A 15,708-nucleotide genomic window follows, 5' to 3' on the forward strand; every position below is an offset into this window, starting at 1 on the left:
ACACCCGGCGACAGAGCGCGGGGCCACACCAGCAGTGTCACCCACACCCGGCGACAGAGCGCGGGGCCACACCAGCAGTGTCACCCACACCCGGCGACAGAGCGCGGGGCCACACCAGCAGTGTCACCCACACCCGGCGACAGAGCGCGGGGCCACACCAGCAGTGTCACCCACACCCGGCGACAGAGCGCGGGGCCACACCAGCAGTGTCACCCACACCCGGCGACAGAGCGCGGGGCCACACCAGCAGTGTCACCCACACCCGGCGACAGAGCGCGGGGCCACACCAGCAGTGTCACCCACACCCGGCGACAGAGCGCGGGGCCACACCAGCAGTGTCACCCACACCCGGCGACAGAGCGCGGGGCCACACCAGCAGTGTCACTCACACCCGGCGACAGAGCGGGTCGTGACTGGCCGTGAGGCGGGCGCCGGCCGACCGCGCTCACCGGCAGCTCTTTGAGTGACCACAGGCACGCGCTCGTGACCGCTCACCGGCCGGCCGGAGCCGGGGATCGGCCGAAATCGGCCGGCACAGCACGAACCAGTCGGTCCACACGGCACGGAAGAGCCGGCGCCGCACGGAAGGGAGAAGGCAGCCGACCGGCAGGCGCCGATTGCAGGTGTCTGCGGAGGCATTCACCCGGGTAAAAAATGATGGCGGCAGGTGGTTAGAGCGATAACCGTGACCGCCAAGGCTGACGAGTCCGCCACACAAAGATCGGATGGCCCAAACAGCGGCACCGGGTGCTGCCGCGAACCAGGGGGTTCCTCGCGTCCTGCCAGCACGCCCTCCAAAGTCGGCGCCGGGCGGCAGCATTCCTGTTGGCGAGGAGTGGCCGGCACGCCAGCAGCGCGGCGCGGCGGTGCCGGCGCCGTGGGCCGGCTGTGCCACTTCCCACCGTGACCGGCACGGCGGCACACCTGCGAACGCGCCGGAACGTCTCCGAGCGCGGACAGAGCGCCGGGAGAGTGACGGCCAACACCCCGCGAGCTGCGACAGACAGCCGCACCTGTGTATAAGCCGTGTCAGCCCACACAGAGACACACAGCGAGCCCAGCTCCGCCACACAATCCGAGTCGGCCGGCTCGAGTGTTTGGTTTGAGCTGCTCCCGAGTTTGATATGCACTTCAGTGGCTGACATGCCGTATGCTACACCGGCGAACTAAGATATGAGAGCCTCTGAGGCCAACCGTGCAGTCAAACACGTCCGACCGCATATTCCAGTGGCTCCGACCCCGGATCCGAGGGCGTCGTTTCTGCATGAGTGATGGCTGCCTGCCCGCCACGTGACCTCTCCGCATGCCTCTGCATGTGTTACCGCGCCGGCCACGTGACCCGCCGGTGCCGGGTGACCTGTGGTATCGGGTGCCAGGCGTGCTCCGGGTGCAGATCGGGGTGTTGCTACCAAGGCCGGCTCCGCCACCGGTTACAGCCGGCTGTGGCTGCTCGGCCTGACCGTGGCCGCTGCAGCTGCCGCCTGCAGTTCATCACCTCACGGCTCAACCCTCCCCGCAGCCCGCCGGCCACACATGGCTCCGACACCGGCAGCCAGCACTCCTCCAGCGAGGAATCCCTCCTCCCAGGAGTGCCAGGTGATTCACGCGGGCCCGTCCGACTGGCGTGATTCACCGACCTACCTCTCGGAGACGCGCGCCGGCCGCCGCCCCCGCCCAGCACACACGCCGCCCCCGCCCCCGCCCAGCGACCTTGGCAGGCCGGCCGAGGCCCGTCACCGGGCCAGGGGCGGCCCGTGCCACGCACCGGCCGGGCGGCCAGAGACGCTGTTCCTGAGCCGCCTCACCAGGAGGGTTCGGAAATGGGTGCTTTCTAGAGCTGGCCGCAAGTTAAATAAATGCAAGTAACAATCCCAGCATGCCAGGCCAGGCTGATGATATTGGGATAAAGCAAAGGAGCAATAGAAAAAAAAGCGAAAGAAGCTCTGGGCTATTATAATTATTTACACAACCTTTCGAATGTTGCTGAGCAGAGCTGAAGCGAAAGGCGATTAGTAGTTATGTAAGCATGTAGCCCAACCGCATTCTTATTTGCCAACAAGGAAACAGTTTTGATTATAAAGCAATTACCATAACACCACTGTTTATTCAGAACATGAAAAGCGCCGTATTGAAAGCATAACAAAGTATATAACTTCTTAAATTTGTACAATGTTTAGCACTACGGTTTGTGCCGTACCCAGACGACTTCCATTCACCGATCACCAGTCGGCGACACTGACCATGAACTGGCGCTCACTGGGTCAGCGGGAATAACGGTCTGTCCCCGACTTACCGTCCCCAGAACCCTGTCCCTCTCGGATCGGCGACACTCGCACAATGGACGGTCGGCGGACCCGCTCTTGGCCGTGAAAACTGGCCACAATGGTGCTCCCGCGGGACGCTCCAGATCGGTCACTGGCCGAGAGGGACCCGCCCGCGGCCAGCGCCGACAAAGGAAAGGGTCGGACGGGTCGACAGGGGAAGGCCGGCCGGGCCAAGGTTACTCACAGGAGCCGGCGCCGTAAAAACGGGAAGGGTTCACCGACACCGACGTCATGTCGGAGGAAAAGGCAGGTGCTGACATCAGGCCAGCTTTGTAACGCAACAAATCCACAGCGCCACCCGGCCATTTAATCTAATGCATAGATCACTTCTTGCGTCATGTACTTTTCGAAAGACATCACCGTTGGCAACAAAGCCGTAGATTTGTCGCAGCATTAGCGGCGGCGTAGTAAAACAAAGCGCACCACTCGGCAGTCCGACACACGCAGCCAAACAGCCCTCAGTCGCCGTCGGCGAGCTATTCCAGACCATCGAGCGAGTAGAGCCCGGGTCTGGAGTGCGGACAGACACTCCCCCGTACAAAGCGACATCGCCTAATGGCAGCCGCGCGGACAAAACAAGCGAAACGAAAACAGTCCCACCCTTCGGGACCAAAACAATGCACAATAGTACTGCGGCACGCAGCACACGAGCCGAGTAGATCGTCTGGAACGGGATGTGGGAGAGAAGAAAAAGAAAGGAGATGAGATAAAAGAAAGCGCCGGCGGCAGGGAATGGCAGAGTGACGGAGGGAAGAGACGGAGGAGAGTCGGTGAGAGGAGATGGAAAGCGTAGAGATACCAGCGAGATAGAGGCAATAATCCCCAGCTTGCAACAGCGCCAGCCACCTGAGATCGCACTGCCGTTAAGCCGCGGTTTAAAAGTGAAAGCCGTTTAGGGGTGCAAAAACAGATGTTTGGGGAGGGGCCGACGGACGCCGGAGAGCGGAGAGCGGCCGGTGGACCGGTGCGGTCAGAGCAGCTGACCACTGAACTGAGCAACAGACCGCTGAGCCGTACCACACGCCGCTCCCGTCATCGCATTCCAGACAAATGTGAAAGTCTTCCACGGCGGCAGCCGAGCGCTCCGGCGACCGTAGGCGGCCGGTGCTGTCTTTCCGTTCGTGTGTGCCTGGCTGGGAGTCCCGGCGGAGTAGGCGGGATGTGGTGTGGCGTGGCGTGGCGTGGTGTGCCGTCTCCCACCCCTCTCCCGCCTCTGCCCGCCTGCAGGCCGGTATTCGGCCGTCCGCTGCGAGCTCGGTGATTAGTGGCCGCTCGCCGTGGTATTACAAAACACCCGCCACGCCGGCGCACCGTCATCCGTCTTCATCCCATCTCCTCCCCGCTCGTCTCCTCTCCTTCCTCCCGCTCATCTCCTCTCCTTCCTACCCCGGCCGGCGAGCGGCGTCCGAAAGGCCGCGGTCACGCCCGAACCCCCTCTCTCCCTCTTTCTCTCCTCTCTCTCCCCCTCTCGCCGCTCCGCCGGCCACAGACCTTCGCAAAGGTGAAACCTCGCCGCGCACCGCAGTCGCGCATCAGTAGCCGCCGGCAGCAGAAGGAGGCAGGAGCAGAGAAAATATGCGGCCCTCTCAGCGAAATCAGGCAATTTAGATACGGTGAATTGCTGCGGTCACAGCAAAATCATTACCAACTTCCTTGATACCAGAGCAGCTGTAAGGACAAATCATTTCAGGAGCACGGACACGCCTACGTGCTTTCCAAAACACTTTGCACACCAATCTACACAAAATCATGAATACGTGCAAAGTATTGGTCTTTCAGTGACGCTCATTGCACATGTGTCGCTTTCCATTTCTCGTCCCCCTCCCCCCTCTCCGCCACACCCATCCAGTCACCATGTGGCATGACGCTGCCGCTTTACACTAGAAGCGGCATGCCGTCTCACGGACCGGCCAAACGCAGAGAACAGACAGACGAGTCGTCAGTCAGACGGAGACCCGTCATCACACAGACGAGAGACGGCCGACCAGGTGAAATAGTCGGCCAGTCCAGACGAGAGTGGCATCGCGTGCCGCCCAGCACCGACAGGAGACTGACAGGAAGGCGACTGGTATTGATTAGTCCGCCAGTTCCGGCTATGAAGACATCTGGTGGGCGTGACGCCACATATCAGAAAGAAAGCGCAAACGTCTGATTTATCTCAGACACCAAATGTTTTGCAATGCATTGCTAAAGCTGCTTTGCTGCACTCGCGAAGCGGCAAGGAACGATTAGCACAAGCATTGAACCAGCAAAGATGATTCGCATGCTTCTCTCGCTAGATGTCACTAGTTGTCCCGCCTGAACGTAGGCTGTACCGCATAGCACGAGCGCGACTGCGACTTCGCACGATACGCAAAGCTAAGGAAAACGTCTCCACGCGCGCCTTGCCGCACAGCCTGCAGCTCTTCCCGGTTTCCTGAGGCGCCGGTCCCGGCCGGTGGCAGCTGTGACTGGTTTCCTGAGGCTCAGACCGCGGCGCTGTAGCAGCGGGCGTGGCCGTGAGGCGGTCCGCCGGCCGGTTGGCGCCGGGAGATCGGGGTCAGAACGTGCGCCGCCTCTCGCGGCCGTCTCTCGTTCCGAGCGAGCGCCGGCGGCCGGGTCACGCCACGATGGTGCGTCACGGCCGTCCGGGCGCCACCGGGCCGTGACGGGCCGTCACAGGCGGACTCTCACTGAGAGGCAGTCCGTTACCCGTCACCGGCTCCGATCGACACGGCACCAGCTTCCGGCACCGGCGCGGCGCGCTCCCGAACTAGGCGTCTGACATGTTAACTAGGGCACTGCTGCCGACGGCACGGCGCTCAGTTCGAAACCAATCGGCAATTTTGCCAGTACGTCGGCGAAATCCCGACACGCCTCGCTTGCTCTGGCCACTAGTAAATGCTGCTGCAGCTCGTCGGAAAGTAGTGGCAGCTGCTGCAACTCCGGAGCTGAACCGCCCGATGGAGGTGCCGTCGGTAACTCTGCCGTCGGCGGCGCCCCGCCCCCGCCGCCGCCTCGACGGCGCCGCTCGACAAAGGTCAACTGACCGCCGCCGACACCCGGGAGCGGGCCGGGCAGTCGGGGTCGGCACGGACCGTGCGCGACAGGCTGATAGCCGGGTCCGCCGCCCACCACCGCGCCGGCCGGCGCATCATCGGAGCGCAGTGCACCTCCCACTGCCACTGTGACAAACCGACCGACTGACGTCACCGCCGCAACACTCATGACGTCATCTCTGACGTCACAGGGACGCACCTGGGCATCCCGCGTGTCGAGAGCCGGCTCATCTGATCAGCTCCATTTGAATGGCTCTCCAGACGGACTTCTCTGAGGTGTTACCGGGTACTGGCGTTACCAGATGACTTCTGGGTACCGCCTCCGTTCCACAACTGGTAACGTGAATAACTGAATACAGAGGATGGTAGTATGGTGAAGGTTCTCCCGTGTCCCTCCATGTACTCTGTCCTCTCTAGCACCGACGACTGACACCATGGCGAGGGTCACACCCACCCACTGTCATAGCTCCCACTGCAGTACGACGCAGGCCGGGCGAGCAGCACAAAGGGAACGGACCACCACCACCGGCGCCAAAACAAACCGCCGGCCGAACAGAGTCCATCTATGACGTCCGAGGGAGATTAATAACCCGACTGCGCCGACACGCTGAGCGATGGCCAGCGGCGCCGGGCGCGGCGCACCACGGCGTGAATCACCAGCACAGAGGCGCAGTCAGATCAACAGCAACACAAAACCAGTCAACACGTCTCTGACCGCCACGACCTTCGTCCGCGCCGCCGCACAGCGGCCTCGGCGCCGTCACTTACCGGCGAAAACGGGCCAATCATTAGCGGCCCAATAATGGCCGCGCCATAAGTCAGCCTTATCGACGCTCCGGTGCACAAAACATCCGCGCAGGATATGACAAAGACGACGGCGTCAGCGCAGGGGAAGAGCCCAGTGAGGCGAGCGCACCGGGAGTCATTCTTCAATCGCCGATTTATATACAGACACCAGCAATAAGCATACATACGGCCGGTTTGAGTCTGTGACGGCAGCCATTCCCCAGCATTGAGGGCGGGTATTTTTTGTTGGGACTGGTGCAGTCCATTCATTGCCGCCGAAGACCGGGCCAAATAGTCGGCCGGCCGCGCAGTCAGCTGTGGGACCGCAGCGGTGACGGCACGCACCGCGGCGCGCCGGCATTGTGGCCCGGTTCGATCGCGGCGCAGTGCGGCGGCGGTGGCACTGTGGCGTGGCGGCGGCCTTGGCGGCCGGACCGACCTGCTGGAAACGGCGCTGAGCCGGCCGGCCGGCCGACCCGCACCCCGCCGCCCGAGCCGCCGCGTCGCGTGACTCGGCAGCGCCATTTTTGCCGCAGAACCGGCAGCAGAAGCCGACGGGCGTGCCGACGTTTGTGCCGTTCACCGGAATGCTGGCCTGATTGCATGCAAATAGACCCGGATACAGGCGCTTTTTGGTCATCGTAATTATTCTTGACGAAGCGAGGAGCGCCGGTCGACGGCGACCGTTTCGGGCTGGAAACGACCGAGGTCACCGGGGGCATTGCTCCGCAACACCGACATTGCCCAACGTTTTCAGCGGCCATGTACAAAGGACGGATGTTGCGTTAGGGCTTCTCAGGCCCGTTTCACTTGCGGACAATGTCTCCCGGGCGAATCGGCTCATCGCCGGTCCAATTCGCTGCAACGGGCGCGGCGCGGACGGCATATTGACCAAACGTCTCCTGACGGCGCGCAGGGACCACGGCGGAGCCGGGCGGCGGTCGCTACAGCTGGCAACAGCGGCGTGACAGCTGACAGCGCCGATCTGACAGCTGGGAGTAGCTGCGTGACAGCCGCCGCAGGTGACAGCGCCTGCTGACGACCGTGACAGCCGACACCGTTCCAATCGTGACAGCAGTGACAGCGCGGCCAGCCGACATACGCTGCAGTCTCTCCTATTTAGACCCTGGCGTCACTGATACGGTGGTCTCTCCTCTGACCCGACCTGCACGGCTGCCCCGCCAGCCCGGCGCCGGGCCGCACCCTGTCCACCGCACAGTTCTGCAGTTTACCGCCACTACCACGACCGGCGACACAAGCCGAGCCGCCCGCCGGCCAGTGCTCAGTGCACACAGCACACAGCGCAGTAGACCGCGCGGCCGGCGCAGCAGCTGCCTCTGTTTACGCTGCTGGGCGCCGGCGGAGTTTACCTCAGCTGCCTCGGCTGCCAAACGTTTGTTCGGCGGGGAGATCCATGGTCGGTTTGTACGGCGCACCAGGCACCACTCACCGCTGTGGGTCGTACGAGCCCGTGCGAGCCGGTCTGTCAGCGGTGTCCGGTTCGGTTCAACCGATCCCGCCCCTCCCCTTCCCCGCTGCACTCGGTGCAGTCACACTACCTCACAGAGCGCGGCTGATGGCCGCCGACAGAGACTCACCCGGGAGGAGGTGGCGGGCTGGCCGGGACGCGGCGAGCTCCACTGCTCCCAGCCGGTGCAGTAGGGTGCCAGGTACGGGCCGGGACCGCCGCGGCCGCGACCCGCCGACCCCCCGGGCGGTCCGGGCGGGCCGCGGGCGTCGCGCGGGTCACGAGCAGCCGGACCGCGCACGTCCAGGTATGAGCTGTGTCGGTTCGGCGCCCCGCCGCCCCGTCCGTACGGGATGTAGTTCAGCTCGGCACCCAGATCGTGAGCCGACACGCTGCGCACTTTGTCCAGGCTGGCGCTCTTCGAGTCATAGTACTTGCTCGACTTGCCGCCGCCATTGAGATTCAGGCTGAAGTTGGAGCGTTTCTCCCAGAACAGACCGCCGCTCGGTAGGAACGGCATGGCGGCGGGCCTCTCTCACATCACAGTCACACGGCGCGTCACGTCACAGCGCGTCACGGCACGGCACGGGCGGCTCCCGACGCGGCACGTCCCTCCCGGCTCGGCTCTCGCTCACCACTGCCGCGCCGCCGCCGCCGCCGCCGTGGCGCGCGCGTCGGCCGGGGCCAATGGAGCGGCGGCGGCGGCGGCGGCGGCGGCGGCGGCGAGCGGCGCAGCGCCGGCAGTCGGCCGACCCGGCGACCGGCGCGGTCGACTCGACCGGCGCGGCCGCGCTCCGTTACCTGGCCGCCGGCGGAAGGCGCCGTTCAGAGGCCCGGTACCAGTGGAGATAGGCCGCCGGCCGGCAGACCGCAGCGCCGCTCCGGGTCCATCTCCACACACAATCCGCCCGGTCTCCGTCCGTCCGTTCAGCCGGCAGCGGACCCAGGGGTGACACGCACCAGCGCGGCGGGCCGGGGGCGGGAGCTGCGTACAGACAGGTGTCCGCTCCCCTCCCTCTGAATTCCGCCCCTCGGCGGCCGCCCGCCCCCGGTGTGTACGACCATTAGTCGGTATTCGCCGGGCTGTCACCATCAAGGTCACCGACACAGCCGCGGCGTCCGTGAAAAATGACGGCACACACACAGATGGTGTTCCGAGTCCGACCCTCCGATTGGTGTTAAATGAGCTGTAACCATTTGTAACAAGAAATGTCCCAGTCAACATAATTTTTCTTCATTTTGTTCAGCCATTTAAAATACCTACTGCATCGGGAATTCTGAGCAATAGACCAGTTGCTGCTCGTGGCAACATTTTAGCGTAGGAAATACCAGTCACCACGCTGCCTATAACTATCAGCACACAGCCGGGCTGCCCCAGGACCCTGTGAGACAGCTGAACATCCACATACACATCTGCCTGCACGGGCAGACACCAGTCCGGGCACGGTCCCGCCGCCGGCAGCGTCCATCTCCAGCTGCGGCTACACGGCGTCACCTCAGCCGCTCGCCGGGCCGAGTTGCGCCACACTAATAAAGCTCCGGAGGTGCCCCGGCCACCAGCCGGCCATCCGAGCTGTGTTTGTGCAGCGCGGCGAGCCGAGCAGCGCCGGCTGCACGGGACGGTCACCTTGCCGACACCTGAGATACAGCGCAGTGGCGGCCCGGGTCGACTCTGCCCGGCCCGGGCCGAGCCGTGCGGGTTAAGTCAGAGTCCACAAATCCGCGCCGCCGAGCCGGGCCGATGGAATGCACAGCTCGCCACGCCGCCCGGCCGAAAAAGCGGCGGCCGTTTTTACCAAGGCTTTCCGCCGCCTGACGCCGGGCGGCTCGGCCACGAGCGATCCGCCAGCGTATAGGCCCGGCGAGGCCGTACGCTGATCTATACGGCGCCGCACCATGCACTCCGGACAGTGAGCCTCTCGTACTGCATCATACATTATGTGGTATTGAGCCTGTGACAGTAGCTGGTAGGCTGCAGAGCCGGGCGGTGATGGAGCGAGGGATGGCTCCCACGGTAGCGGCGCAGATACCCTGGGTCGCAGACTCCGCCCGGACCCAGCCAGGTTTTCCGGTGAGACTCGGCTCCCAGCTCGAGTAGGCTGGCCGGGCCGGTGACACGGGACTGGTGGCTACCCCGGACTCGACCCAGTGCCGCGTGGAATGCAGAGGCCAGCTGACCACAGGCGGCAGCAGCGGCGGCGCGGTCAGCGTGCAGTGTGCAGCATGGACCCGCACCTGGCCGCGCCGGGCTGGGAGCGGGACGGTATGTGGTCAGTGGTCACCGACATCCGAACGAGCTCCTCAGTTTTCACTCACAGTGAGCCTACAACAAAGATCAGGAGAGACATAGGAATGCAGGGAACCATCAAATGCAACTTGTTTGAGGCTGATAATGATAGCAGACAGTTCGTGAATTTTTCAATAGGATGGCTTATGGATGGGTATGGAATATGAGTTTAGTCGAATGTTGGTCAGTTTGTCAAAAGGAGAAAAAAAACAACAGCCAATACTCTTATCTCAAGTGTGCACAGCATCTCAAACAGACTCTGAACTGATACTATTGTGCGTGCAGCTCAAGTAGCGGTTCACACTGTCTCGCTACAAACATTCGGACACGTCTGCAAACACAACTGGAGACGATAATCGCTGACCAAACACTGCCCCGAAATGTCAACGTCTGGCCGGGCTACTCCAGACACGTCGCTCGGAGGACAGAGAAACTCGGAGACTGTGCAGTTCTCTGCCCTCTGTCCAGGAGTCGTTAGTGCGATCAGTGACCGGCGACAAACCGTCAGTGGCAACTGGCAGGTGACCAGTGGTCAGCGATCGGTGACCAGTGGTCAGTGATCGGTGACCAATAGCCAGTCGCCATTGGCCGACGTTAATCGCCACTGACTAACCCCATCGGTCAGGTATGATTCCGGCGAGGGGTCCAGCCATTTGTCAGGGAATGGTCATCGAGCCAGTCGGGTCATTTCCACCCTGTGACGGCTTCAGCTATCATCACCCGTCTCCGTAATACGCTGTAAATGAGTCGTGAATGGTCGTGATTCGTGTTCGACCGTCTCTCCGCTTTTACTTTCGCGTGCGTTGGTCAGTTCAATGACAGTCCGTCCGTCCGTCCGTCCGTCCGTCCGTCCATGAGACAGTCCGTCAATCAGTGAGTCTGTCCGTCAATCTGTCAGTCAGTCCGTCTGCCCGTTCGTGGAAGTTGCTGCCGCTGGGCTGACGACACTATCGTGAGGAGCAACAGCACAGATGGGACCATGGCAACGGCATGAGCTCAAACAAAACGTCAGAGGACGCTTGGACGGAGATAATTCGAATGGCTACTACTGCCTGTTAGGTGTGAAAAATATACTCCCTCATTCGGGGAAGGAATCGTGACAGTGCTGGTCTGGGGAGGGTTTCAGGCATTTTAGAGAGGCGTTGCATTATAAATAAAGTTACCCGACGCTGTTGGATATACAGTTCCATCTGATGACACCAGTCAGTGATGGGACAAGGGTAACTCATCGAGCTAAGTGACATCAGCAAGGGAACTGTTTGGACATGAATGCACCAGAGGTTACAAATGCCTTGCAGCTTTCTTTGTTTACGGCTGACAGCTCACTTGGCAACCCCAAATCATTATGATGCAACGGAAGAGCATTTGGGTAGATGGGTATTGGGTTATAAGGACTTTTACAGTCCGTTTTCCTCCAATGGACCCCCACTTATAAATCCGACACGTGTTTCTTATTTTTACCGTTAACAGCTCGGTACGCACCCCGTTCTGTGTGCTGCCCGGAAATACCTGCCGCCGCGGTAGAATGGACGGGGTGTCTGCCGCCCTCCCAACACCCACGGCACGTGCGCTGAGCACCTCTGACTCAGCAGATCCGGCATACCTTCTGCCGAGCCCACACACCGCCAGCGAGGCTCCGATCAGACGCCCAGAGTGATACCTCAGATTATAGAGAACACACGCCCACAGCCGCAGAGCAGGGCGAGAACATTGGACATCCTCTCTTCACTGCAGCCCAACAGTTACCGTACAGGTGTAAGTCGCCTCCCCTCTGACAAGGAACATGCTGTTTCCTCACAATACACGGATGCACTTAATCATGTACTAAAAATTTTGGTGCACGCACGTCGACTTTAAGCTACAACTGGGGAGCTTCCCTGTACGCCCGAACGCGGATTTCCTCGGATGGGCGACAGCTCAAAGGTGCCATTTGTTGAGTAAGACCCTAGCGCGGATCCGATTAGTTATAAAAGACATCAAATGTGGATCATTGCAACGAAAAAAAAAACAGTAACAGCAACCGATGCATCGGATAATCACACTGATACTCGCACATTACCAGGAAAAGTGTCATCAGCGTTCAATAATCCAAACAAATCACTGCACGGATGCAGTTGCGGCGCTCAGACTTTGCAACACCACTGCTATTCGTCAGACAGGGCCAGAGTCGCGCCAGCGCAGTCATAGCACCCAGGCGCAAACACAGAGCCCACACAAAAACCAACGACAAAAAGACTGATTGTGTCGCCGAGAAAAAGAACGCTCACAGTACCAGCGTAATCACAAGGAATGAGAATGTCTAGGGAAAAACCTACGGCCGGGTGGCATGTCTCACATCCATTAGGGCTGTCACCACGCGACAAATGCTCGTCCCCATCGGACTACATTGCGATTAGAGTTGCAAAGTTTCCCTACCGCATTACCGGCATGCCGGTAATTTTTCACTACCGCAGGTTTTTTGTGGTATCTGGCATGTCTTGCCGGTAGCATGCCGGTATTTTTGGTTTTGCACAAAAAAAAATTATTAGCATATGATTCAAACTTTGGACACTAAGAGGAAAATGTGGCAATTCTTGTAGGGGTAAACTGGAATCAACAATGCAGGTTTTTTTAGTATGCCGGTAATTAGGTGGTGTTTTTGCTTTGGGCGTGGTAGCATGCCGGTATCCCCCCAAAAAATTGTGGGGCGGGGCGGTGCCGGTAGCAGCCTTTGGGGGAAACTTTGCAACTCTAATTGCGATGCATCTGTGAGTGGCCATGTTGTGGGCCCTATCCGGGCCGCGGCGCGGTGATAACCGTCCAATACCGCCGCCAGGCAGACAACACAAGGTCGTCGTGCCGGCGATGGCCGTTCAGAGTTGATCGATCGGTGTTTGTGCCGGCCAACCGACCCAGCCGCCCGCCACGGCGGTATCCCACGGCGTCACAGACTCGAAACTCCTCTCACAATCCCAAGACATTTGAGACCGGGCGTTCCCCTCGTAGCTACCCTAAGGCTCTAGAGTGTCGAGGGTTAGTACCCGTCTGTTACCCTCATGGGCGACCGTGGTGCTCCTCTGTTACATAAACGGTGGTAGGTAACGATCTTTGGCCGTCAGCCGAACGACTCCGCACCGGCGACTCGCACTACAGCGATCAGCAGACAGCAGCTCAGTCAGTGGTCAGCAGGCAAAGGTAAGTTGTATGCAGTCAGCAGTAGGCAGTCAGCTATCACAGCAGTCACCTGTCCGTAATCGGCAGTCAGCTGTTCGCGGCTGGTTGTCAGCGCTCGGGCGCGGTTAGTGGCTGGCTGCCCAGCGGTCAGTGGTCACGCCATTCACCAAGGTCACATCGATTGTCGGGAAGCACACACAAGTGTGGGTCGGTGTCGGACGCCGAGGCCGCGGCCACAGCACCGGGCCAAGGTTTCACCCCGCCCGACCCCCCACCCCTGTCCCCCTCCCTTCCGTGACCCACCTGGGGGCCAGTCAGCTGATCGTGCCCGGTGGCCAACACGGAACAGCCCGACACTGACAGTCTGACAGCCCAGTGGGACCAGAAACGGCTGATTCGAGCCTTTGCCCAACTTGACGGCGGTGCGTAGACAACGTCAAATATTTTGGACAGCAATGACAACTCGTAAAAATGGCCCTGGATCGCGGACAATGTACTGGCGCGTGGGAGCAGGATGCATTGAGTGAAGCGTCGGAACACCTGTGAACTTGTTGCATGTTTATTTTTCAGTCATTTCGGAGTCACAATTTACAGCTGTCACTAAGAAAAAAAAAAACAAATGCCTCGCTCCGTATAGGTTGTACAGCAGACGTACCCGCCCTGCTTTGAGTGGCATGCCTGCACACGACGGCGTCACCCGACCGTACACTCAGCGCAGTAACTTCTGGATACGTCCCCATGGCCTGACCGGTCCTGAAGTGCACAGCTGCAGTGGTGAGCACCCGTACCTGTTCAGCATTCCGCTGACCAAATCGGACCATCGCCGCCGGCACCGGCCGGTGCACGAAGGACGGCCAGAGGTCGGCGGACCCATCCTGCAGGTCGGAGGACCCGAGCTGCAGGCCGGCGGACCGGAGCTGCAGGCCGGAGGACCGGAGCCAGAGGTGGGCGGACCGGAGCTACAGGCCGGAGGAACGGAGCTGCAGGCCTGAGGACCGGAGCCAGAGGTCGGCGGACCGGAGCTACAGGTCGGCGGACCGGAGCTACAGGCCGGAGGACCAGAGCCAGAGGTCGGCGGACCGGAGCTACAGGTCGGCGGACCGGAGCTACAGGCCGGAGGACCAGAGCCAGAGGTCGGCGGACCGGAGCTACAGGTCGGCGGACCGGAGCTACAGGCCGGAGGACCGGAGCCGGAGGTGGGCGGACCCGTACTACAGGCCGGACAGGAGGTCTGCGGACCGGAGTCACAGGCCGGAGGACCGGAGCTACAGGCCGGAGGACCGGAGCTGCAGGTCGGAGGACCGGAGCTGCAGGTCGGAGGACCGGAGCTGCAGGCCGGAGGACCGGAGCTGCAGGCCGGAGGACATGCGGAGGTCGGAACTCGGAGGACATGCAGGATGCAGATATGGAGGAGACATGGGTAATCGGAGGACAAGGAGAGGTCTACGAAGCGGAGATCGAGGTTACAGAGTATCCAGATGTCTTTGGAACAGAACTAGAGGTCTGAGGAGATGCAAAAGTGGCGCACCTGGTCGCGCAGATCATTAGTCACTGTCGTCCTTCTCTGACCAGTTAACTTCCCTCGGGAAAAGAGCATAACCAGATCTATATAATGACACCAACACAGAGCTGTTCCCGTTCAATGGAGTCGGGAACATAGCTCGGTCGCCCCTCCACCCCTGGACCGGTCACTCCGCGCTCCGCAGGCCTCCCCGGTCGAGCGCCGTGCACGTGCCAAGGTCACGGTGCACACGCTGCGGGCTCGGGCAACACGTCGTATGCAACAAACTCGCGAGCCGGACTGCTATAGAATGTAACTGACGGACTACTGACGGACGCTAGCCCAGAGTCGTTTTGTAGAACCCTCAGACAGACAGGCAATTCTACTGAGATCATTTCACGCCGTGTGGCTTGAAAAGTTCCTCGTTCAGCCCAGATGGTTTACTGCAATGTGTGGGTGTTCGTGGTCGTTTCATGCTGGTAATTCGACGCATGACTTCCAGAAAGTGGCGGACTACATATATCTCTCATACCACCCTTTGCTGCTCAGTCCTCGCCCTAGCAACTCCCTTCACCCCAGGCTGTTCAATTATAACATTTTCCAGAAGACGCGGCATTAGCTGAGTCCATACCAGCAGATTCTGTGTCATTACCGTGCGCTAAATGCGGACGGGGACGGATGCGCCGCTGACAGTTCCACGACCACGGTCTCCGATAGGGACGGTATCAGCCAGTCGGGTGCGGTGACACAGCTGTCTACAGCGCCTACCGACCGACCGACCAGCCGAACGGCCGCTCACCGACCGACCGACCGCAGGTGAACGCAATCGATGGTATCCAGGAGCGCAGAGGCGCACAACACACGTCATCACCAGAACGAGTGGCGACAGAGCACACAGCTGAGTATGACTGAACACGGTAGAGCACAGTAGAGCACAGCTGACAGTAGAACATCGTGCGACACAGCAGAGCACAGAGCACGTTACATTAGCACAGTAAAACGCGTCACAGCACAATAAAAGTGTGGCATCAGTGCGTTAGCGAGCAGAGCAGTATCTCGCCATATCACACGCAGCATTGCTCAGTACGACACGCAGTTAAGACAGCGGCGCGACATCAGTATCACAGAAGTACGACACGCAGTAAGACAGC

At 60.8% G+C, this 15,708-nt stretch overlaps 1 protein-coding gene across 8 annotated transcripts in view; it reads right to left on the reverse strand.

Moving 5' to 3' along the window:
• The window catches only part of LOC122381994 (serine/threonine-protein kinase 26-like), a 69,986-nt gene that overhangs the window by 41,489 nt on the left and 12,789 nt on the right, over window positions 1–15,708 (reverse strand). Inside the window, exon 2 of one of the 8 annotated variants that reach the window (XM_043366820.1) lies at window positions 7,747–8,150. The exons of 6 other annotated variants lie outside the window; for them this stretch is intronic. In XM_043366820.1, the coding sequence (XP_043222755.1) occupies window positions 7,747–8,136 (390 nt within the window). In that variant the 5' untranslated portion in view covers window positions 8,137–8,150. Of the gene's footprint in view, window positions 1–7,746; window positions 8,259–15,708 lie in introns of those variants that run through there. One more of the 8 variants, XM_043366819.1, reaches the window with a different exon arrangement.

This window comes from Amphibalanus amphitrite, unplaced genomic scaffold (genome assembly GCF_019059575.1).
Source record: "Amphibalanus amphitrite isolate SeventyFive unplaced genomic scaffold, NRLGWU_Aamphi_draft 000132F_arrow, whole genome shotgun sequence".
Classification (NCBI taxonomy): domain Eukaryota; kingdom Metazoa; phylum Arthropoda; class Thecostraca; order Balanomorpha; family Balanidae; genus Amphibalanus; species Amphibalanus amphitrite.